Genomic DNA, 26674 nt, shown 5'->3' on the forward strand with positions numbered 1-26674 from the left:
ATAATTACTTGCCATTAAACTGTAAGATTATAATGGTGAAAACTATATGTCTTGTGTGGGCAACAAAATGTTATATATTAACTGTACACTGTGAGCTGTTCCGTTTAACTCTTTATTGGGCCAGTAAAAGAATTTAACTATTACATGGTGAACTTCACCTTGTAGAACATTTATCCAGTACACGTTATTTTAGTTAGTTGTGGTAATATTTAATTATTAAACTCAATCAAATCATCTTCATAGTTTAAAGTTGCAAGTTGACTTCAGGACAGCATACAAGGTAATGCCATAAGTGAATGTTATTCTGGATACAAATTCAGTCATTTCTCTTACAATACCTAACGTGAACTCATCTTCATCAAGTCCAACTTGTGTGATGCATTAGGTAGAAATAGAATCACTTATGTTTTGTATAGTTTTTTTGGCTTTGGCAGTGTGAGAAGAAACTGAGTTGGAACCTGTGAATATCATAAATGTGCAGAATATTGGATTTAGACTCATAGACGTTTACAGCACAGAAGGAGGCCATTCGGCCCATCGTGTCTGCGCCAGTCAACAAAGATCTGACTACACTGATCCCATTTTCTAGCGCTTGGCCCATAGCCCCGGAGGCTATGGCAACACAAGTGAATATCTAAATACTCCTTAAATGTTATGAGAGTTTCTTGACTCAGCCACCTTCAGGCAGTGAGTTCCAGACTCCCACCACCCTCTGGGTGAAAAAATTTCTCTTCAGTTATCCTCTTAGCCCTCTACCTCTTACCTTAAATCCATGCCCCCTGGTTATTGACCCCTCTAGTAATGGATAAAGTGCCTTCCTATCCACCCTATCTATGCCCCTCATAATCTTATACACCTCTATCAGGTCCCCTCTCAACCTTCACTGCTCCAAGGAAAACAACCCCAGCCTATCCAATCTTTCCTCATAGCTCAGACCCTCCAGCCCAGGCAGCATCCTGGTAATTCACCTCTGCACCCTCTCCAGTGCAATCGTATCTTTCCCATAATGTGGTGACCAGAACTGCATGCACTACTCTGGTTGTAGCCTAACCAGTATTTTATACAGTTCCAGTGTAACCTCCCTGCTCTTGTCTTTATTAATTGAGGCATAGAATACAAGTATCCCATATGCCGCCTTAACCACCTGATCTACCTGCCCTGCTACCCTCAGGGATCTGTGGATATGCACACCAAGGTCACTCTGATCTTCAGTACTTTCCAGGGTCCTACCATTCATTGTATAATCCCTTGCCTTGTTAGTTCTCCCTGTGTATATCTGTTCTACCTGTGTATCCTTTAGCCTTTCAATTCAGGCACGTGCTACATAACAGAAGCACGAGTTGGTATTTCCATGATTTCCAAAATGCCCAGAGGCAAAGTCGAGCTTGTCTCGCCTGTCCCACCTCTCCTAGGGGAGTGCACAAGACACATCCTGTAACTCAGCTTTATTTCTTGAATATTTTCTTCCCTCCCCTCTTCTATCTGAGGCTGTGAACTTCCAGCTGTTCATGTTTTGCCATGCTTGAGATTTCAACTGATTGTTGTCAGTCCTTCAATAGCAGGGTGATGGTGACATTGTGGTAATGTCACTGGACTAGTGATCCAGAGATCCAGCCAAATGTCCAGGGCACATAGGTTCAAATCCCACCGTGGCAGCTAGTGGAATTTAAATTCAATTAATTAATAAAAACCTGGAATTAAAAGCTAGCGTGATGTCCTTTAGGGAAGGAAATCTGTCATCCTTACCTGGTCTGGCCTGCATGTGACTCCAGACCCACAGCAACATGGTTGACCACATTATCAAGCCATTCAGTTGTACCAGGAAAGTCGTAAATGAATAAAACTGGTCGGCCATCTGGCATCGACTTAAGCACTGGAAATGACAGTAGCACTCCAGCCCTGCCACTGTGGGTGCACCTGCACCAGATGGACTGCAGCGGTTCAAGAAGACGGCTCATACCACCTTGTTGAGGGCAATTAGGGATGCACAACAAATGCTGGCTTTTCCAGCGATGCCCACATCCCATGAAAAGAATAGATTTTGAAAAAGGGTGCATCGGAGCAGAAGCCAGTGCTATTTTTATTGGACCTCCTGGTAGTCACAACTTCAGCTAGGGGATGAAAATCCTGGCCAGACTCTTCACTTCCCCACCCCCTATCCCAAACCAAGGGTGTTGACAACAATTTTATCGCTTTAACTGCCGCCCAAATGGGATTGCACTACTCAGGATGGAGTTGGAAACAGAATCTAGGATCTTCCTGTTCTATAGAAATACATCTCTTACCTGCTTCACCATAGACCTGATGGACCTTATGCCCTTCGTTTTGATTTAAAATGGAAAAAAGCAGAAGGAAGCTTAAAAAGAATGGGAATTTTTTTTTTAAAGCGTTCATTAAAGTTAGATATTGACAGGACAACTGTGAAATCCATTGTTACACTACAAGTCATTGTTAGAGAGTAACATCTTCTATTCGAACCCTCTGTGTGCAGAGAGCAGTAACTGTCCAAATACATTTCTGTGCAGTATGCAAATTGTTGCAATATGGTATGATACACCAAAGTGTATTTAATATTTGTGTTTTAACAGATATGAAAGTTTATATAAATTAGCAGAATATTTTGGTTTTTACACTTTAATGCTTCCATTTTCTTATACTTGATGCTGCATATTATTAGTTTTGGTGCTAGCAACAGCTGACTTAATGCAATCTTTGACTTGTATGCAAACCTCTAATAACACAGCACAACAGGATAGATTGTTTAAATCATCTCTATTAAATATGTGTGTGTATGTGACATGTATGTGTACATATAATGATGTATATTGTGGCATATTTACAGATGGACAAAGCTTAATATATTCATGAAGAGAAATATAGGTGGGCTTACAATGCATTATCAGGTTTTATTTTGTAACTTCACAGTATCCTAGCATACATATCTACATGCTTTAAGTGGAAGGATTGCGTGAAATTACTTGGTTTGCAGAATGTTGTTTTTATTTCCTTGTGGAACTAAAGGTCTCATTGCTGGTAAAGGTAAAGGGAGCCAAAGTAGTGATAACATCAGCAAGAGAGGAAAGGGAAAATCTTGATAAAATACACCATTCCCAGTAGTTAGACACATTGGCTTTTATTTTTCGGAAGGTAGGGTGGTAGAGGGAAGGTTCCACAAACGCCTGGTAATGGTCAGTGTGCCTAAAGAGTTTGGGGAACAGGGAGATCCAGTGATCTTAACAGCAGGGCTTCATTTAAATAAATGTTCTAGGAGTCAAAGAAGGCAAATACACATGGGATACAGGGTAATTTGATAAGGTGGATTCAAAATTGGCTTAGTTGTAGGAGACAGAGGGTGATGATAGAAGGATGCTTTAGTGACTGGAAGCCAGTGTCCAGTGGTGTATCACAGGGATCTGTGCTGGGTCCCCTATTATTTGTCATTTATATAAATGACATAGATGACTATGTTGGGGGTAGGATTAGTAAGTTTGCGGATGACACAAAGATTGGCCGGGTGGTTAGCAGTGAGGTTCAGTATCTTGGGCTACAGGAAGATATAGACGGGATGGTCAAATGGGCAGATAAGTGGCAGATGGAATTTAACCCTGAAAAGTGTGAGGTGATACATTTTGGAAGGAATAATTTGACAAGGAAGTATTCAATGAATGGCATGGCACTAGGAAGTTCTGAGGAACAAAGGGACCTTGGCGTGTGTGTCCATAGAGCTCTGAAGGCGGAGGGGCATGTTAGTGGGGTAGTGAAAAAGGCATATGGGACACTTGCCTTTATCAATCGAGCATAGATTACAAAAGTAGGGAGGTCATGTTGGAGTTGTATAGAACCTTGGTGAGGCCACAGCTGGAGTACTGTGTGCAGTTCTGGTCGCCACATTATAGGCAGGATGTGATTGCACTGGAGGGGGTGCAGAGGAGATTCACCAGGATGTTGCCTGGGATGAAACATTTAAATTATGAAGAGAGGTTGGATAGACTTGGGTTGTTTTTGTTGGAGCAGAGAAGACTGAGGGGCGATCTGATCGAGGTGTACAAGATTATGAGGGGCATGGACAGGGTGGATAGGGAACAGCTGTTCCACTTAGTTCAAGGGTCGGTCACAAGGGCACATAAGTTCAAGGTGAGGGGCAGGAGGTTTAGGGGGGATGTGAGGAAAAACTTTTTTATCCAGAGGGTGGTGACGGTTTGGAATGCACTGCCTGGAAGGGTGGTGGAGGCGGGTTGCCTCACATCCTTTAAAAAGCACCTGGATTAGCACTTGGCACATCATAACATTCAAGGCTATGAGCCAAGTGCTGGTAAATGGGATCAGGTAGGTAGGTCAGGTGTTTCTTACGTGTTGGTGCAGACTCGATCGGCCGAAGGGCCTCTTCTGCACTCTGAGATTCTGTGTAAGTCCTGCTTGACATCGACCACATTCACTACCTGGCTAGTGGGCGAGAGCAGGAATTTGACTGCAGCCTGTGAAATCTTTTTGCCATAGAAATAAATGACTTGGCTGAAGGAAGAGGGTTTTACGTCCAAGTTTGCAAATCACACTATGTTAGGAGGGACAGTTAGTTGTGTTGGTGGGAGGAAGAATTTCTAAAGGCACATGGATGAAGTGAGTGGGCAAAACTCTGGGAGATGGTGTTCAATATTGGAATGTGTGAGGTCGCCAACTTTGGATCTAAAATAGCCAGTTGTGAATATTTTTTGGATTGTGAGAGATTAGAAACTGTGGAAGGGGAAAAAGATTTGGGAGTCTGGATACACGAATCACTAAAAGACTGGTACAAAAAGTAATTAAAAAAGGCTATGGAATATAGGCCTTTATCTTTAAAGAGGCTGGAATACAAATGAAATTCTTCTGTTGTACAGTGTCTTAGTCAGGCCCCATTTGTAATATTGGCCAGAATTTTACCTTCAGCGTGCGGGTGCGCGCCTGACATGCCGCAACGCAAAAAGACACGCAATAATGTCAGGCGTGCGTCCCCATGACACCGCGCACCATCATGATATTTCATTCGGCGGGTGCGTGCCAAAGTCGGCTGCGCGTCCACCGATAATTGAAAGGCCTATTAAGACCATTAAGGAGGTAATTAAGTTGAAGTTTACACTGCCCATCCAACTTAACGGTTGGCGGACGAGCAGAAAGACTAAGCGGCCTTTACATTTTTTAGGCAACCTCATCCACAAGTGGGATGAGGTTTCCTAAAGCTATTACAAATTAAATAAAAACTTTCTTTTGAAATTAAAACCGTGTCCCATCTCCTGTGACACAGTCACATGAGCGGACATGTTTCATTGAATTTTTATTGTATTTATTAATTTTTTTCAAAAAGCACTTCAATCTCCCTGAGGCAGCTCTGTGCCTCAGGGAGATTGAAATGCTCTTTCGCGCACATGTGCGAACTGCGCACCAGGCCCGCTCTCCCTCCTCCCCTCGCCCTCACAGGTAGCGTTCAGCGCTACCGCTCGTGATCCACGCAGGGTGGGCCATAATTGGCCCGCCCATGTGAAATCAAGGTGCGGAGCTGATCGCGGGCGCCGGTCGGCTTCCCGACTGCCCTCGCTTGCTCCTGCCAAGCCCGCCTCGCATGGGAAAAATTCAGGCCATTGTGTTTAGTTTTAGACACTACACCTCAGGAATGATATAGTGGCCTTGGAAGCGTTCCAGCACAGACTTACCAGAGTCATAACCTGGGCTTATTTGGTTGTAGAGGGTGCAAGTGCAAATTTATTAAAATTATACCAGGGCATAAGGCGTTAAATTATGAGGGCATGTCGCATATACTTATCTTGTACTTCCTTTGTACAACCTTAAGAAGGTTGAAAGGTGATCTAAATTAGGTGTTCAAAATTAAAAAGGAATTTGATAGGGTAGCTATGAAAAGATTATTCCCTTTGGTGGGGAAATCTAGAACAATGGGCCATAATCTTAGAATTAGATCCAATACATTCAGGAGTGAAACCAGGGAACACTTTTTCATACAAAGGGCTGTGAAAATTTGGAATTCTTTCCCCTAAAATGCCGTGGATGTTAAGTCAACTGGAATTTTAAAGACTATGATTGATGATGTTTTGTTAGTTAAGGGTGTCAAGGGTTATAGATCAAAGGCTGGTACCTCTGGATTTGAGTTACATATCATTTGTAATCTAAGTGAATATCAAACAGGCTCCATGTGCTCAGTGGCCCATCTCTGTTATATACACTCACAGTGTAGATACTCAGAACTGGTCAAAGTGGCGAATTCAGGTCCATTGGCTCACCATCTCACAAGTACCTCCAGGACTGGAATTGCACCTTACATCTGAAAGCACGTTACTGAAGTGATGTATGATGTATTTAATCACAGTTTGAGTAAGTCAGAAAAGAATTGCAATATTTGATTCTGTACAATTGTATCTTGTTCAGTTGCCAGAACTAATAGTGGGACTCCTGACCCCAACGATTTCAGAATTTTAACATCACGATTTTTAAAAAAACCAACTTGTTTGCTCTTTAGTGACTGGCACTGAATGATTGCTGTTGTATGGTACAACAAACAAAAATAAAGAACTAAATGCATAAAGCTGTATCAAACTAATCGGAGTGGACTTCCAAAGGCTAGGATAGAATATGCTAATAGTGCTGGCACTTTATTACAGTAAAAAGGATAATGTTTTAGACCATTCATTTACACATTTCTCAACAAACATTCTGGATCTTGTAAGTCACTCTTCTCTCCCATCAGCTCAGAACACTATTCTCCCCCTTGTCCCTTACCCATCCCAATTAATTTAGACTGGCACTCATCTCCTTTCTCCATCAATTCACACTAGCTTCCTCCTTCCTCTCCCTTTCCCTCCATCCTACCATGTCACAACTGGTATCCTTCTCCTCTCCCTCATCAGCACTGATCCCAGCTCTTCCTGGATGCTCCTTCTCAGGTGGTGGAATTCTGCTGCATGGGGGAAGTTCCTGAATGTTTTATCCATAGTAGGCAGCAGAATTCCATATTCTGGAGCAGCAGCAGCATTTTTGGAGACCCGGAATGAAGCCAGGAGCAGCATTGAGCAAACACAAACAAGTGGACCCAGGCGACCAACTATCAGCAGTTGACATGTAGTTTTCTCTGGCTGCTACTTTTCTTCTTGTCTCCATTTTATCTCTACTACTGTTGGTGTTTTTTTAAACCCTTCTTTGCTTGTTTCTCTCATGCCACCACCAACCACCCTTACTGTGTCAAAATCTGTAATTCATCCCATTATTTTTTTCTCACTCAGTGCCCCAGGACTTCCTTTAGCCTTTTCTTCCTCCTCTCATTTGCAAATTTTTAAAACCCTAGACATGGTATTATGCAATTGTTATTCCCTGCAGGGCCAATGAGAGCCTTAGGTAGGATTCCATTCTTAATTGGACAGCTATCTCGTTGTAACTGCTGAATCATAGTTTGCACACAGGCCATTATCTTGTCAAAGATGAGAAGGTGTAAGCAATATTCCCATTTCTTCTCAAAATGAGCTGGCCCTGATCATGTGGAGAATAATTTTATTTGGATGGAATCATGGTAGAGCTCCAGGGCTGGTCGGGCAAGTTTCATCCCGTCGTCGGGATCAGCAAGCTAGCAGCAAAATCCAGCCTTATTTGTTTTCTCCTAAGTAACATGCTAAAATTGCTTCTTTATGAATAAAGATGTGTGCAATGCAATATTTAGCCATTGCTACAAAATAAGAGAATGGAAAATGCCTGGTGTGTCCAAGTAAAACGTAGAATGTGGGGCGCTGTTAACAACAGCATGTAAAGTTTAGTTTAAGTGCTATTGTAGCCATTTCTTCCATTTTGAGATTGCTCTATGACCCCTCAGACTTACAATATGCAAATAACCTTCATTCTAATTCTCCATCCTCTCTTTCCATTATAATTCCACTGTCCAAATTTGTTTTTATTGGACCTTTATTAATTTGATGAAAACCCAGTTCATTGTAGAGCGTGAAAGACAATGTAGCATACATTGCTACATTGAAGAGCTGCCGACTGATGAACTATTTTTGAATTAGGTCTTCTATTGTTCCTTCAACATGGGAACTAGTCCATTACCTTGTTCTGTTGATGATATTCTGTAGTACGTCCACACTCCTATAAACTTCATGGGATTGTTTCACATTAGTGTGCAACCCAATGAGTCAAATTGTGTACTGTTACCAATGTAGCAGCAAATTATTTAGGAAATTCTTTGGTTCTGAACTTCTTGATACTGTGATAATCTGGGACAGCATGTTTTTAGAAAAATATTCAATTCTGAACTGTGCGTAATGAATGTCCAGGGCATCAAGCACCACAGGCAATCACGGCCTGGTTGAAATGAAGTGATCACTTCTGTATTGCTGAAATTTTGATTTCTCAATTCCCTGTTGTAACTAATAGCATGCCTCTCACCAAATCTAAATTGACTGTAGTTCCACAACAGTCTTTTCAGTCAGCCTTGGTTCAGTTGGTAGTGTTCTTATCTCTGAGCCAGGTTGTGAGTTTAAGTCCCCCTGCAGGACTTGAGTACAATAATCTAAGCTTATGTTCCAGTGCAGTACTGAAGGAATACTGTCGTTGTATTCAGTAATGAATACAATGTCCAAGGGGCCATATTTTTGATGAGATGATAAACAGAGGCCTGTCTACCCATTCAGGTATGGATAAAAGATCCCACAACACAACTTGAGGAAGAGCAGGAGTGTTCTCTCTCTGATGTCCTGGCCAGTATTTATCCCTCAACCTGCATGATTATCTGGCCATTGCCACATTGCTGATTTGGAAGCTTGCTATGTGCAAATTGGCTGCCACATTTCCTATGTTACAACTTCATATTACTTTGTTGGTTGTAAAGCACTTTGAAATGGCCTGAGGTCATGAAAGGTGCTAAATAAATGCAAGTCTTTATTTTTTTTTCTTTAACATTGTATTTTCTGGCCGTAGAAGTAAAATATTTTAATTTTTATGTTTTTCATTTCTGTCAAGTTGGAAGACTGTGCATTACAGCTAGCACCAAATGGGACTTATTTGGATCTGGAGTTGTCACTGGATGAACAGAGGGATGACCTTGAAGGATTCTATGAAGAAGTTGGGTAAGGAAACAATTTAAGTATCATACATGAAAATAAACGACCAGATTAATAATGTCAGACATTTACTAATGATTACTCTGCAGCTCTGCTTGATACTGATCACTCTGGGGAAATCCGATATCAAGTGAGAATTTGACATTTTCTCTATTTCTCTTGTAGCACAAGCCTATTTATTTAACAGTATAATTATTCAGAGTATTTAGAAGTTGGTTGTTGTTGCTGACAAATCTGTTAATATTCTCATTTCAAAGTGCTGTGGTGAACTAGTGGCAAATTTTACTTCCATTGAGATTGAGCTCAACGTAGTTTATGAGGAATTCCCCTGTAATGACTGACTATTTCCTGGTTATACTGCACTAATGACACTCTTGCCTCTTTGAAATATCTCAACTTGGCACACTGAAGTCTTGCAACAGCAATTAGATGGAGAAGCTCTCACTTGTGACTGCAAAAATGTGTATTTTTTTTTAAATAAGAAATAATATTGATCGTAAGGCAACCATACTACTTTAGAGCTGGAATGGACTTGATGGACCAAATGACAATCTTCTGTGCCTTTATGGCCCTGAGACCTGCCAAACTCAACCATTTTGCGTGTGTTTTATTTTACACGGTTAGAGCTAGTTTATTATAGCTTATATGCTGTCAAATCTGAAGTACGTATAACAATTTGGATTAGTTTGATTTGCACACTTGATTCGTCACATATCATCAGTGGAAGTACATTGAGATGCCTGTGATCATTTTGTCTGAATTATGGAGTTAAAACTGGACAGTAGAGAGCCATGGAAGTCAGTAGTAGTTACTTTTATTTATTGGTTATTGGGATGAGAGCAATGTTGGCAAGGAGGCGCTTATTAGTCATCCCAATATGCCTTCTCCTTGAAGTGCTGAAGTCCTTGTACTAATGATGCTCCCAAAATGGTGTTTGATAGGGAATACCAGGAATGTGGGGAGACCGTAGTGTAGTGGTAATGTCACTGGACTAGTAACCTGAAAGCTAGGCTAATGCTCTGGGACATGGGTTCAATGGGTGGAATTTAAATTCAATTAATTAAAAAAAAAGCTAGTCTCAGTCTCAGTGATGATGACCTTGAAACTATCATCAATTGTTGTAAAAACCCATCTGGTTCACTAATGCCCTTTAGGGAAGGAAATCTGCCAACCTTGCTTCATCTGGTCTATGTGTGACTCCAGAGTCACAGCCCTCTGAAATGGCCTAGCCAGCCACTCAGTTCAAGGGCAATTAGGGCTGGGCAAGAAATGCTGGCATTGTCAGCAGCACCCACATCCCATAAAAGAAAAAAATGATATTGGACCTAGCAACAAAAACTTGAAAGATAAATTTCACTGTCCAATGTAAAAGTTAGTAAAGTGAAGCCATTCGGGCTGCAGTTCAACTAGAATTGCTGACATTAACAAAAGTGCAAGCGAAGCAAAATGTGAAGGTTTGGTAGGCTACCAATAGAGCTCAAGAACGCACCCCTCTGCATTGGTCTCTGGTATCTGCTTTTCATTCAAATGGAATTGTATTTTTAAATTGCATTGGGGTTATTATATGTTGCAATTGCTGCAGTAACAAAATATTCCAACATATGGGAATGACTTGAATGTGGCTTTTCTCAGCAGTCCACTGATGAACCTAAGAATAACATCAAATCTACTTGCTGGACAGAATGGTAACAGTGATGTAAGCAAATCCTTGTTGCAGCCAAATGGTTAGAAGGCCTAAGTTTCCCATTTTGGATGAGTGATGTTATAACCAATCTATTATATGTCGCTTTTCAGTCAATCTTCATCTATTGCCCGTAACATGGATTTATTTACAGTGTTTAGTTTTTAGCCTGGCATTTTCAACTCTCTCTCGTCTAACATAAGATTTGGTTAGGTTTTGAGTAAATTTATGGTTACTTTATTTTTACATTTCTGAATTCCTTTCTCCAGTCTCCTCACAGCATGGGTTTGCCTTGACTGAGAGAGAAATCCAGACACCGCCAGCCTCACTTGTAGCCAGCTGCTGGAGGTTATGGCAAAGCATCGCAAAGAGATGAACCTTTTGATTTTCTTTCAGTTTTCCCCACTTCTTCCCCTTGCCCTTCTTCAGAGGCAGTTCCCTCAGCTTCCCAACGGCTTCCACATGGCAAAACGTTGGGGATCTGGAAGATGACACGTGTTTGCTAGTCTGTGAAGTAGCACACTGGAGATCTGAAACGCAGTATTGCTAAGCACCATGAATACATTACAATTTCATAATATCCACTTCTAGGGCAAGGGAATTGTCTTCCCTTAAACTTGCTCTGATATAAACATTTTCATTTGTCTTGACACATTTACAACAACTACTACTTGTAAAATTGATGCTATGATGTGCAATAAGTAAGGATAATAGCATGCTGTGCTATGGTGAATCACTTGCCCTTCCCATTATACAGCTTAAAGCTTGAGTTGCAGGAAACAGTGGGGCATCTGTACAAGCCCTGCATGAATACTGTTTCTATCGATACAAGGTTAGGAATGCAAAGTGAAAATCCTTGCCCTGCATCTTAAATAGCTGAGTTTAGTGTGCAGTGATTTCTGTTTAGACATGGGTTTAGTTGAGCAATTGCAACAATAAAACATCTGAATACTACCTTGTAAAGAACTCTGTTGTCAGGTTAGGTTTCCCAGTAACTTTGGTAAACTGCGACACTGAAAGGAAAACAGACTGAGACTTTCTTGGTGTTGCAAAATTTCTTTCAAAAAGCAGTGGAAATATTTTTTATGTTTAAAACTATAGCTTTAAGTGCCAAAGATTGTGTAACTAATTTGAAAGTAATGAAATTGTGGCTACATTTGACATTAGCGGTGGACATGTTAGGACTACTTCCAGCCACATATTGAATCCCTGACCACAACTGTGTCAGATAAAGAGAATTTGGGGCTGGTTGTATTTAAATGGTGGTTGTTAAGTTACATATAAAATGTGGGTTTATTCAAACCTGATGCAGTTTTGCACATCAGCATTTATTTTCAGCCTTAGTCATTTCTTTTCTTTTTCCTTCCATGTTTTCCCCACCCCCAAATTAAACACTGAGGACACTCCTACACTGTTTGTACTTCTGTCTCTGTTTATAAATAGTGAACGAGGATACAGACTGGTGGAATGTGCAAAATAATTAATTGTGTAGCAGTAATTCCATCGCTCAATATCCTCAACTTATTTTCCCACCCATTTTCTTCCCTTCCCTTAAAAGGGTGGATTTTGAATTTACATTGAAGTCAGTGGAAAATCAGGTGGCATCTACAAAGAAACACTTTCATCTTGTATACCCCCTAGTAAATATTTTGAGGGTTTTTCACCCTTCTTACGAGCCTCGCTCCCACTTCTCTGTCTGAAATTAGCTCAGACTAGAGGTGGAATCTGAGACCTGCTGGTCCATAATGCTCAGGACAAACCAGGTCCTGTACTTACCATCTGAGCCATGGTGGAGTGGTGGTTGTGGGGAATGGGTTTAACCGTAACTTTCAGTGCCAGAGTTGTATTTTCCTGCTGCTTTTCTGACTTTCAAAATGAAGGTAATGTACGCGTCTGCAAGAATGATTTATTTGGGCATTTGTTCCAAACGTGACAGCATGTCATTATTTTTACAGAATTGACTTTTCATCATTTAATTTAAAAAGTTTACAGTCCTAACACGTGACTCTAGACCCACAGCAATGTGGTTGAGTCTGAACTGTCCACTGAAAAGGTCTAGCAAGCTACCCACTTCACTTAGTCTCATAAATGGTGACGATTATCGATTGTCATAAAAACCCATCTGGCTCACTAATGCTCTTTAGGGAAGGAAATCTGCCGTCTTTACCTGGCCTGTCCTACTTGTGACTCCAGATCCACAGCAATGTGGTTGACTCTTAACTGTCCTCTGAAATGGCCTAGCAAGCCACTCAGTTCAAGGGCAATTAGGGATGGGCAACAAATGCTGGCTTGCCAATGATGCCCATCTAAAATGAAAGAATTAAAAAAACCTTACAGACAACGTCCCAGACACTACCATTACCATCCCTGGGTATGACTGTCCCACCAACAGGACAGACCCACCAGAGGTTGTGGCATAATGGTATGCAGTCAGGAGGGAGTTGCCTTGGGAGTTATTAACATCTACTATGGACCCCATGAAGCCTCAAGGTATCAGGTCAAACATGGGCAAGGAAACCTCCTGCTAGTTACCTCCTACTGTCCCCCTCAGCTGATGAATCGGTGTTCTTCCATGTTGAACATCACTTGGAGGAAGCACTGAGGATGGCAAGGGAACAGAATGTACTCTGGGTGGGGGACTTCAATGTGGCTCGGTAGTACATAGCTGCTAGACTAGGTCTGTGGCAGGTGGTGAGGGAACCAACAAGAGGGAAAAACATATTTGACCTCGTTCTCACTAATCCACCTGTTGCAGATGCATCTGTCCAAGACAGTACTGGCAGGAGTCACCACTGCATAGTACTTGGGGAGACGAAGTCCCGCCTTCACATTGAGAATACTCTCCGTTGTGTTATGTGGCACTACCACCATGCTAAATGGGATAGTTTTCAAAGATACCTAGCAACTCAAAACTGGGCAACCATGAGGCGCTGTGGGCTATCAGCAGCAGAACTGTACTCAACCACAATCTGTAATCCCATGGCCCAGCACATCTCCCATTACCACCCAGTTTTTGCTTGCACCATCATGCCCTTTTGTCTTTTAGTTGCTCCTGTCCTCCACAGATGACAGATCTTCCCCCTTATTCTTTTTTACTTCGACCACTCCTTCCCTGCTTCAGTGTTCGTTTAAACGCTGTTCGAACTCTGACTTCTTCCAGTTCTGTGTTGAAAACTGCCAGGAGAACTTCTCAATTGCAACACTGACATTCCTTTTGGGCCTGCTGGAGCTACCTTATGTTATATTACATAGTATACGCAGCACAGAAATAGGCCACTCAGCCCAACAGTTCCATGCCAGTGTTTCTACTGCACACAAGAGAGTGTGTCTTTGTGAGCACCTGCCAAATCTTTTGACAGTTCTTGCAGTGTTTGGCCTCAAAACAGTAAAATGGAGCAAATATTTGTTAGCAACCGGGGTAGGAACAGGAATAAAGCCTGCAGTCCAAGTCCAAGTCTCAAGGGCAATGTGGGATGGGCAATAAATGCTGCTCTAGCCAGCGAAGCCCACATCCCTTGAATGAATAAAAAAAAGTGGTGATTCACAATTCTCCTGGCATTGTGCCACATCTGTACATTCCAACTGACTGCTGGGGCATGAAACAAATTGAAATAGGAGTCCCAGGAATGACATCAAAAGAACTCTTCCAATTTACAAAACTCTTGAGTTAATCATTGGCTGCCTACTGTTCATCTCTAGCAATGTAACTTACCTGCTGTGTATTTTCAATATTTGAAATTATTCTATCGCTAGATGGTTGAACCATTGTTTGCTGACAATCGGTTGGCGTACATAGAAGCATAGAAAAAAATTACAGCACCATATGAGGCCATTTGGCCCATTGTGTCTGTGTCGGCTGAAAAAGAGCTATCCAGCCTAATCCCACCTTCCAGCTCTTGGTCAGTAGCCCTGTAGATTGATGTGCATCCAAGTGTTTTTTAAATGCGGTGAGGGTTTCTGCCTCTGCCACCCTTTCAGGCAGCGAGTTCCAGACCCTCACCGCCCTCTGGGTGAAAAAATTACTCAACTTCCCAAAACCCTCTACCAATTACTTTAAAATCTCTGTCCCTGGTTATTGATCACTTTCCTATCCGTTTTAACCAGGCTGCTCATAATTTCATATACCTCCATTAAATCACCCCTCGATTCCTCTGTTCCAAAGAAAACATCCCCAGCCTATCGAAACTTGCCTCATTCCTGAAATTCTTCACTCCTGACAAATCCTTGTAAATCTCCTCATACCCCCTCTGGTGTGATCACATCCTACCTATAATGGAGTGACCAGAACTGTATGCAGTGCTTTAGCTATGGTCTAACTAGTGTTTTAAGACAAAAGGGGATATTCCAGCATAACACCTCTGCAGGCGATATTGACCTCTACATAACTGGATTTGATATCATGCGAAAAGTCCTCGAAGAGTTTGCTTTTTCACCACTTTCGCTTCACACCACTTGGAGAAAAACCACAACTGGTGTGAAGCGAATTATAAACAATTGGAGTACCTGGAACTGCAAGAATTCCATTTTTAACTTTTCTAATGTTGATAAAGGACTAACCTTCCCATTGTCTCCTCAGTAACATTAAACAAGCAACTTACCACTTGTGTGGCAATGAGTTGAGCTTTGCCTGACTAGAGAGCCATACTGAACTGGCAGCATAGCTCAGACCCGCTGGCTTTATGTGGGTGTAGGGTAGAGATTCTCCAAGTTCCTGCAGTAGAAATACACTAAATATCTAGAAATGCCAATTTTGCTTTTGGCAACACACATAAAATGGTGCCAAGGTTATACTAGTGTTGTTTCTGCTTGTTTCTCCGTGTTATTAAAGTTGGACATTCAGTTACTCCCTAGTGCAGTTGTTAAATTAGAATGAATGATTATGGAAACAACATGTACTCGAAAGGTCTCTCTATACAGGTGTATGGGGCTCAAAGTGCAGAATGGTTGGCGATCCCAGGTGGAAAATATTACTTTATACCCTGATTTTCACATGTGCTTCAAACAGATCAAATTGACTTTCTTTGAAACTCTGTCTTGAGCAAAATTACATGTTATCTGCTAGGCAGCGTGGAAAATCAAATAAATGATTCCCAGCCTGAAGCTGCAATGATATCTATTAAAGTTTGTGTGAAAATTTGGAGCAGGGCTGCAAAACATTTTTAAACTGGAATAGTTTGGTTATGTGCGTTGGTACAATTATAAAAAAGATTGATAATGACAGGGTTGGATAATGGTATGAAATGCTACCACAAAGACGAGACTGGAGACTAAAGTACCATGTGTTGCCAGAAGTGATGCTGTACAAGCACATTTTTCAGGGTTTGACAAGGAAGTCTGGAAACTGTGGCTTGTTTAAAGTTACTTCAACCAAGTCATATGGAGATTATTCATTTCTGCATGTGACCTGTCACACAGTATTACAAAATAAATCCAGCTCTGATTATAATTCTGAATTATGCAACAGTACTCCAGAATAAGGCCCAGCACTGATCCTCAAGAGGTTGCTTGGGGTGTATGCAATTTTACAGAACAATTTATTTTGATTTTTTTTCCCCTGTTCTGGCGCTGAGTCATGTTGAGTCATGTTTCCGTGGGTTTTCAGCAGCTTATCCAATACTGTGTCCAATTTGCCGCTTTTTAGGTCTGCAGTCCTTAGCTGGTGAATGTCAGCTGTTGATCCTGCACATTCTTCAAAATTTTTCAGAGTTCAACCTTCTCTTTGCTTCAAAGTCCTTGGGTAATATAGCCTAGCAGGAGCTGCTGGTTGGTGATCAGGAACAAGGACCCTAGCTGATTGTGCTGTCGAGGGAGGAGGAAAATTTCAACCAAATTAAAACTTCACTTATGATGATGTGTAAGGGGACATTTGTGAAACTGAGTAATCAGACAGGCAATGTGGCTCCTGCTTTAATTAGTCTGGGAAAACTTCAGTGGGCACCCAAAGTGGGAGGTACACATTTGTACCGTTACAAGGCTGTGGGGGAAAGAATAGGGAAGTGGGACTAATTGGATAGTTCCTTCAAAGAGTCTGCACTGGCATGACAGGCTGAATGGCTTCCTTCTGTGCTGTACAATTTTATGATTATTAATGAGTCTTGGATCTCTTCTCATTTCACACCCCCATCACTACCAAAACACCTTTGGGCGAGGTTTTCCGGACCCACCCTCCACTGGAAACGGCCGGCCTTTCCCGTCGAAACTCAGTGGACTTTTGGGTCGCTGAATTTCCTGCAGCAGCTTCCGCAATGATGGGACTGGAAAATCTCAGCCTATCAGAACCCCATGGTAAAGTGTGAAAGAAACATGCCATTATATTGTGGAGGATGTAGAACATCTTGAAGTAAATACCTGCCAGCATATGATGACTGTTGACTGTTTTCTTTTATGCTGAGCAAGCTGTTTCTTTTACAGCATCACTGAAGGCTGCATGATTGGTAGAGCTGACTGTCTTTTTTCCAGTCACTTTGCATCAGTCCTTTCACATGTTGGTTTAAGAACAAAATCCCAGACAGATATTATAGGAGACATTAATTTGGGAGAAATTTACACCAGTTTTCCATTTGTCATTTTAAAAAACAGTGTACCTATTGGAAATTTTGTGCTCCATTACAATATCCAGTTCAGTGAAGAGTTTATCACTGAATATTAAGCATGTTATTGAATGGTGTCAACCCCAATCATTCCAATGGTGCATTTTCCATCCTGGTTGTTATCAGACTAATTTCTTATCCAAACCCCTAGACTGAACTGCTGATTTCTGAGCAAGTGGAGCCCGATGAGAAGGGTATTTAGGATAAAATCTTTGTCCGCAGGGCATCATGCACTCGCACATCAAGAACACAAACGCCTGAAGTTTCCGCTGGCGTTTTTTTTCAGTGTAATCGGCAAAGGATCATGAAATTTTGAGAGCAAATTACATTCAATGCAACTCGGGTTTCTGTGATCTTTTGTGCTTGTTTAAAACACATTGTGCTGGAAGTGCTCCCTGAACACACGACTGGACACAACCCCAGATCAAACTAATCACCATGATGAGTTTTTACTAATTGTACCCATTTACAGGCTTTCAAAGAAGGTCTAAAAATTAATTGGTTCTTTTGGGAGCGAGGGCTAATAGGCATGTTTTAGAAGTTTTTGAGTATAACTAAAACTATAACTAAGTATAACTTGAATATTTACTAAAATGCTGACTACTGCACTGTGGCGACATGGGATTTTTGTATCCCCAACAAGTTTCTGAATGGTCAATAAGGTTTGATTTGAATTGTATTGAATATAACCAGCATATGTTCTTGTATGTTTTTAAAAAGTCATTTCCAACTATTTAATGCCGGGCTCCTCAAAGTTGGGGATTGGGAATGATTATAATGCTTATTTTTTTGTGATAAACCCATTCTCAGTTGTGACAATCAAACCATACCAAGTGACCACTCTTCAAAAATACCGAGGATTTTAAAACAAATTAAATTTAAAGAGAGAAACATGTTCTAAAATGCTGCCTGATTGTGTACTTCATGGCAGATTTTGCATTCAGATACATGTTAATGAGTAAATGGAAACCTGAGAGAAAATATCACTTCTAAAGACTAGCAGAATTCTGGGTGTGATATGCCCATTGTGCCCGACCAGAAAATTTACTCTGCTATCTGCATGCTGGATCTCCTGTGGGTTCAGATTTCCTTCTCTCATAATTAAGAGGAATCTTATCTGTGTTAGGGTGGGGACTGAGGAGTCACCAGAAATAAAATGAAGTTGATTCTTTATTCCCCTTCTCCACCTCTATTCCCCACACCGAGAAACATGTAGAATTTTTAATCAAGATCTTCTGGCACTGGTTTTTAAAGATAACAAAAGTCTTCAGATATGAGAGGACTATATTGCATTTAAGAAGATTTATGTGTTAATGCGACCACTCTAAGCATGATCTTTAAGGGTATTGGGACAAGTTTAGTGTATTTCTTTAGATCCTTCCTCAGGTGCTAGTGATAAGTGGTCTGAGCATCTTGAATTTAAGGGTTGCCTGTGTTGCCTAATATCGAATGATACGATCATGAGTGGAGGATGTAACAATAGACCTCTTCACCCACCTCTATTTGTGATCTGACCCAGATAGTCATGTCTTGCATGTATGTCTCCAAACACTTTGAAAGTGGACTAAGAAAACGGTTGGTAAGGTGAGGCCAGATACAAATTATTAAGCTGTTTTCTATCATAGCAAAAACATAAAAACCAACAGTTACAATCAGACTCCACTTAACTCAATCAGAATAATTTGCCTTCCCATGATAATCCAGAATAATGAATATGTTTTACTTCCCCACATTAGTTGGTACTCTCTTAAACACTCTCCTGCTTTGTACTCCTGAGCCAGGTCAAAACTTGCCCTTAAAGCTCTTTATAAAACCTGACTAGTTTTCCAACTTTTGCTAGCCCAGCTGTCAATATTTGGGTCTTTTGTTTCCTGTTGTATTGGAAGTTGGGGGTTGTCCAGAGAAGCTGCTAATCAAGACTGCTACTGCGCTTCCCCACCCAATCAAAATTAAATGCAAAATTCAACAGGAAGGGATATAGCAAACCCCTGAGTTGAGCATGTTTGTTGGGAGTATCTGAGATGAGGCAGAACTCGCTTTCCTTCCAGTTCTTCATCTTCGAACCCCTGCAGCCTGCGGTCATTTTAAGGCTGTGCGATTCCATTGTTTCAAAACACCATGTATAAAACAGTTTAATTCCAAAATGCCTTGTGAAGAAAACATGATGAGAAAATCTTAAAACGTGACATTTCGTGGCCTTTCTTTGCTGACATAATTTTAACAGGAGCTAGCTTCTGGGTGCCTTAATGGCAAGAGGGACTGTTATTTTCCTGTGAAACCCATTGGCAGTGTGATGTACACATGGAGTAACAAGTCTCTGATGTTTTGTAGAACCTTCAGATCTTTGGTTTGAAAGGCTGTACACACCAAAGTATTTGTGACAATTTCTTGTCTCTAAATAGCTTCCAGTCATATTAACATGCATTTGCAGCTAAACTAGTGCATGTTTTCACTGCAGAGGAGTTTATGCTAGTATTGTACACTAAATAGAAGTGCCAGAAAGTATTGGTGTTCTAGTTGTCTAATGAAGCGTTTCTTTTTCACTCAGCAAAGGGAGACGACCTACCATAATCCTTCGGACCCAGCTGTCTGTAAGAGTTCATGTCATTATAGGTGAGTGGAATATTCTACTTCTGCAGGTGTTGGAGCCGATAAAAGAAACACGATCCATCTGTGTAAAACCTTTTAGTGATGTAGTTCTTGTTTTGTAATTAAGTTAAAAGAAAAATCAAAATATTCCAAATTAGATTCCCCATCCCTCCAAGAATATTTGGAAACTGTTGGACAGTGTGTAGCTGTAAGGGCATTTTTACCCTTGTATGAGTATAATGTACCTCAACTGAGTAACCATTGAAATGAGTTATTTTGGTACCTATGACTTATTCAGCAGCTGGTTCTAATATGGTTGTATGTTATAATGACTGGCATTATGGTGCTTCAGAAATTTTGTTGCAGTGCCAAAGGTAGGGACAATGTTACTTTTGAGGGCTAAGTTTATGCATTGCTGTATTATCTTGGCATGTAATACATTGCTGTTTATATAGAGTGGTTGAGTTTTTCCATTTTCCCAGAATGACTTTTGTCTTGGTTGGTTCTGCTGTCTGTATCCAGAAAACTCAGCTGGGGTCTTGCTTACTGGTTTCATTTATCGGTTGCCATGGATGAAACTGAATGTATGTCAGTATGTATGTCAACGTGGTATGCCAATAAGAGAACGCAGCTTAATTTGCATGGGTGGAATTTTACATCAGTGGGATTTTATAGTCCCGCTGAAATTAATGGATTTTTGAACGGCTTGCTGCATTTTACAGCCCCACCCCCGCCGCAATGGGGCCATAAAACTCCGCCCCAGATTTTTTTCCTGAAAGTTTCCAATTTTCTCCACTCCAATTCTAAAGGCACTGGCAGTTGTTGGGGCACAGTTCAACAGCAACTTGGCGATACTTTAAAAGAAAGACCTGCAATTATGTAGTGAGTTTCACAACTTCAGGGCACCTGAAAGTGCTTCATAGCCAATGAAGTACTTTTAAGCTGCAGTCAGTGTTATGATGCAAGAAATGTGGCAGCTGATATGCAGACAGCAAGGTCCCACAAACAGCAGTGAGATAAAGGCCAGTTAATCTGTTTTAGCAATGTTGATTGAGGGATAAACATTGTCCAGGACACTAGGAGAAATCCCTTGCTCTTCTTCAAAATAGTGCCAGGAGATATTTTATGTCTACCTGAGAGGTTAGTCAGGGCCTTTGTTTAACATCTCATCTGAAAGTTGGTACACACAACAGTACAGCACTCCCTTAGCATTGCACTGGAATGCCACCCTAGATTTTGTGCTCAAACCTCTCGGAGTGTGACTTGAACGCACAATATTCTGACGTTGAGGTGAGAGTGTTACCCATCAGTGGCAGCCTTCCATCTCATGAAATGATAGTTTGTGCTGTGGTGGTCAACTCTGTGTTAAGCATTGCCTGGTATGATTCAGGAGCCCCACTCTGGCATGGCAGCTCCTGCAACATTTGCTGCAGAGGAAGACAATGGGCTGAGAAAGTGCACAATTCGCAGGCCTCTGTTTTCTCTGGACACTCTTCTTGGCCAGCTGAGCTTCCTGTTTCTCCATGCCTCTTTCAGTGTCCCTGCAATCAGTCAGCCTTCAGAGAATACAGCCATCAGCAACTGTCTCCCTGTTGTCAATGCCAATGTCCGCCATCTTCATATCTTGCTTTCAAGTATCCTTGTAGCGGAGGTATGGACACTCGGGAGGTCATTACCCAGTGGCCAGTTCACCATACAGAAGGTCTATGGGCATGTGGTCGTCATCCATCAAATGTGCGTGGCCAGACTAGCACAAACCTCGTTGGTTTAGCAATGAGTATATGCTGATGGAATTAGCACACTCCAGGACCTTGGAGTTGGTGACCTTGTCCTGCCAAGAGATACTGTCTGAGACAGTGAAGGTGGAAACTGTTCAGCCTTTTCTTCTGCCAAGCATAAGTTGTCCAGGTCTCACTGCTATAGAGGAGTGCGCTGAGGACACAGGCTTGATAAACTCACAGTTAGCATTCTCAGTTAGTTGGCTGTTGTTTCACACTCTTATTTAGCTTGGACATAACAGCTGCAGCTTTTGCGATCTGAGCCATGGCTAACAACCCAGTTGTCATTTTTCAAGCATGAGCCCAAATTGTCAGTCTTACCATAGGAGTTAAGGAGTTACCCATGGATGGTATTGGAGCCAAACTTGATTGCATTGTCATCCAACAGCCATCCTTTATGCACTTTCCAGCAAGATTGCTCCATGGCAATTGGGGCTGGAAACCCCAGCTGACTTTCTTTTTCCCTTCTTCCCTAAACCAGGTATATTGAGGTTGAATATAGAGTTCCCACTGTTGCCTTGTCAATAATGAGTTTAGTAAATTTCTAAGAATTGTTTTTCTTGCTTTTTGGATAGCATGACAAACCAAGTAGCCTATATATAAAAAAAGCAGAAACAATTCTGCATTTAAGTATTTGACCTGGAAGCAGTGCAGTAAGGAAAATTTGCAATTCTTTGATATGTCTGTGGAATCTGTAACTGTTCTGAAGAATGTTTGAAAATGACTTTTAAAAGGTTGCATCAATTGTAAAGGGATCAATTGTACATTTCTTGGATAATAAGAAAATACTGGTCCGTGTGACTTGGTGACCCTTGACCTGGAAGCAGTACCAACAGGAACGAGTCTAGATGCCATGTGGCCAGACACAAAGGCAGTTTGTAGACACAAAGGAGAGCTACAAGCAGAGGAGCTGGATGATGACACAAAGAGAAAGTGGAAAGAGACAGAAAGAGGAACACTGAATATTTGAGAGCAGAATCAGGAAGAGATTAGTTTTTCTGTTTAGTGGAAAAGGAGACAGGAGCTCTTAGAAGCAACGTGTGAGCTGGCTAAAAAATTCTAAAACCTGAAAAGCTGTGTGAATAGCTTGGAGATGCTAAAATTTTTTCTCAGAAGTGGCCAAACCATGAACAATGGTATTTTTGGTTGGTCAGTTGAAAAGATGCTCTAGAAAGCTATACCATCAGGACTGTTGTGACCTGAGAAAGAGAGTGTTTGTAGAAGTGTGTCTTGTTGATGATAATCATACCCGTGAATCTTGAAGGTGATAGCTGTTGCTGGATAGGACTCCTGGCCTGCCCTGCATGAATAATGAACAGCATATTGTGAAACTGTGTAGCTACGTAGTGCCATATTTATGCAGGGAATGATGGGGCTGCATGTGGTTGCTTAAGATGCAAGTTTGGGGAATCAATTACTTAAAGTGTATTTTACGTTTTTTATTTGAAGTATCATTTGCCTGTTAACTCATGTTTAATTTGCCATGTTTTGATTCATGTTAAAGGAAAAGCTATAAAAAGTGGAATCTTATTGGTAATTTCTTCATTTGGAGCTCATTCGGTAATTTTGGTTATTTTTGGTTTATGGTTCCCCACGTGGAGTGTATCACATGCAAGTACATTGTTTGTATTTGGTAAGCAACATAATTGGCAAACTGTCTTCTCTGGTGGCTTTGTTTCATCCTATAAGTCATTGAAGAATTGTCTGAAGGAACCTGTTGAAGTATAAAAGCACATATTGATTTATATTTTAGTTTAAAATTGAGAGTAAAGTACATGTAAATAAAATCTCTAAATTGCAGTGCTTTTCTAAGATATGGTTTTGTTTTAGTAGGGGAAATATAAAGCTGACTCCAAATTTCATTATAAAATTCCACCTCTTTTTTTACATAAATTAAATCCAAGAGGTAGATGAGACTAAGAATAATGTAGGTGGGGAAAAAGGGTAGTGGGTTTCTGTAATGTGCTTTCTGGATCAGTATGTTAATAGTACAAAAACAAAGTGTTCATTGCTGGACATGAGCAGTTGGAGTGGTGTCAACGGAAGAACTTGGGGCAAGTCACTGGCTTGACCTCCAGCCTGGGAGAGAAGGGAAAGTAGAAGATTACTGGGGACAGTGATATACAGATTAACTATAATGTTGTCTTGGCTTTGGGTGGAGTGGGGGGAGGGGAGTGAGGGGTGGCTGATGGTTGCTGCTGTTATTGAGTTTCACTTGAGCATATCCTATTATTATAAGAAGCATTAAATAATTTGTGAATGAAACTCATCTTGAGGTACCTTTCCACACATTGTTTGACAGTCTAATATTACTCTTCAATATAACAGTCAACTCTTCATGCTTGCATCCAGAATGAAAGTACTTTGGCCTGTTGCAGCTCTCAAAGTCAAAATTAAATAGCATTGCTCTGTGTCCTTTATTGGGCTGGGGGTAATTTATCCAAAGGTGTTGGATTTCTGGACTATTTATGCAATTGACACATGCTCTGGACATTTATAGCATGAAACCTACCTCCCGAGTACTTGATACCTCATTTGGCCACATTTATGGTGCCAGTTTGCTTGAGTCAAATGGACACCAGGTTATGGAGTGGACTTGGCAACATAATCAGAATGGTAATTCTGTTTTTGTTTTGGATATCTTATCAGGCCTGTTTTAATGTGCTTTATTTGCAACTCCATCATTGATTGAGAAAACAAACAAAACTTAATTTCCATAGCCTGTCTATCTATTACTTTGACCTTTTTTGTGTGGTTCACTAAGCCTACATTTCAGAGGGGCCTGCTACCTTGGCATTATTTATGATGGGCAACTTGACTATCCTTAGTGGACAGTGTCCCCAAGCTGTTAGGGATCCCAATTTACCTGATTCCTGAGCAGAGGCCGGGAACTGCAAGTGCCAGCATGCCCTGGGAGTTTCCACACATGTACAGATCGGGAGCAGGCGGCGCACGCACAGTCCAGTGTTTTAGAGTTCTTTGGGCCAGGGTGAAATGCCCAGGATACCTGCGTGGGGATAAACCGTAAAAACCCCGCTCATGGGACCCAAGAGTGGGGCAACATAAGAGAGAAGTTCCAGGGCAGGGAGAGCTCCAGAGAGAGAGAGAGAGAGAGAGAGAACTGGAGAAGGAGCCACTGGGAGGAGACCACTGATAGGAACCACTAGGGAGAGAAACAAAGTAAGAGGCTCCAAACAGTACAAGTGCTGCGGTTGACAGGCTCCAAGTAGTGAGGGCTCAGGAGAAGCCCTGGAGAGTTGAAAAGGTAGTGGAAAGTTGGTGACTCTTTGCTTGGTCCGTTGGGGCAACAGTAACCCTTTGGAGCAGTGGTGTTCTGCTTGGCCCAGCTGAAGAGCTGGAGTTGTGCTCATGAGTCGGTGCTGGAGCGCAAAGTCGGGAATCCAGGGGAACGGAGTCTTGGGAGATGAGATTGAAACTCTGCAAGGTGAGCAGTCGTTGAGGCAATCTGAGTCAGAGCAACCTTCGGAGGGAATTCTGAGGCTAGATCTTTGAAAGGGAACAGTGAAGATTTGAAACCCCTCATAAAGGAGATAAGGTTTCAATGAGATTGGTTGACTCGGTGTTTACTGATATCTGGGTGGATTGCTGAGAAATCCATGGGATCTGTTTTGGTCGCATCTGCCATTTATTGTTCAGTGTAGTGTGTTCGACCACAGTTTGCCTGTTAATTCACATTTACCCCACAATAATCCTGAACGTTAGGATATAAGATAGATATTTTAAATTGTTTTACCTTTCTGACCTTGTATAGTAAAGAATATTTTGTTTGTTCAAGAACTGTGGAATCTTCTGGCTTTAAGAGAATAAAGGTCCCTTGGATCTCAAACTTTGTCTACTTTAAACAACAAGTTACTGCTCCCTAACTAGATCATAGCAAAAACTTGGGCGGTGGGGTGGTGGTGGGGGGGTGGAGGAGGTGTTCTGGTCCAGTATCATAACAATGCATGTTACAGACAATATTAATGAAGGAGGCTTAAATTCTTATGTTGAAGAGTCCACTAAAGGCCCCAAAGTCAAAATGCTGCAAATCAATAATAGCAAAACGGTGGAAACACTTGGCAGACACCAAGCAGCGTCTGTGGAGAGAGAAAAAGATGAGATCCATTCTACTTGGGTGTATAGTGCTTGTTTAGCACAAACTGATACCATGTCACTAGACCACACAAGAAACTCTCTCAAAGAGTGAAACCAAAAGCTTGTTGGAGTTGAGCAGGTCGAATTGACACAGCAGCCCAGCGATGCACAGGGTTATCTGAAGTCAGAATTTATTTTCCTACTTTCACATTCAGCAGATGCCCTGCAGCCTCCCAAAGAGATAATTAAGTGAGAGACATTCTTGTTAGTAGTTTTGCTATTTTCTTAAAACATATTAAATTATTATTCTCTGAGCTGTAAGTTTCTCAAATAGTTCTTTTCTAAATAGCAATTGGAAAGGCAGAGATGCATCATTCAGCACTTACATCAATGGAAAACTTACAAGTAAAAATATTGCGCTTTGCAAGTAGCCTCCGGCTGCCCAGCTCGGTTTGAATTAATACCTGGGTGAATACTGCTAATTAGAATTCTATAGCTTTTTTCCAGAGTGTAATTTTTGGGATATTAAATAAAACATCTTTGGGTGATTAATATTAAATCAGTTCAGTGGTTTTTTTTTTAAAGTAGTGAATTCTGAAATAAAATGCTAGTGATTCACATTGGGTTAGTCAGTATCTAAGAAAGATATCAGGGAGATTAACATGTCAGTGCGACTCTCCATCAAATGGAGTCATGTGAATAAGTTTTTCTGCAAATTACCGTTTTGGTTTTCAAATTATACTGGCACATCAGCTCAATTGGGATTATTCTCCTTTGAGTCCAGTAGATTAAGGAAAGATATAAGGGGCATTCAAAATTGTGAAGGATTTGATAGAGTAAATAAGGGAAAAC

The 26674-nt window shown here is 41.2% G+C and overlaps 1 protein-coding gene across 2 annotated transcripts in view; it reads left to right on the plus strand.

Annotated features, from left to right (window-relative positions):
• The window catches only part of fhod1 (formin homology 2 domain containing 1), a 343619-nt gene that overhangs the window by 31171 nt on the left and 285774 nt on the right, over positions 1-26674 (plus strand). For both annotated transcript variants that reach the window (XM_078544152.1, XM_078544153.1), the window contains exons 2-3: positions 8989-9095; positions 19909-19973. In XM_078544152.1, coding sequence (XP_078400278.1) covers positions 8989-9095; positions 19909-19973 — 172 coding nt within the window. The remainder of the gene's footprint in view (positions 1-8988; positions 9096-19908; positions 19974-26674) is intronic.

The sequence above is a fragment of the Cetorhinus maximus genome, chromosome 6 (genome assembly GCF_964194155.1).
Source record: "Cetorhinus maximus chromosome 6, sCetMax3.hap1.1, whole genome shotgun sequence".
NCBI lineage: Eukaryota > Metazoa > Chordata > Chondrichthyes > Lamniformes > Cetorhinidae > Cetorhinus > Cetorhinus maximus.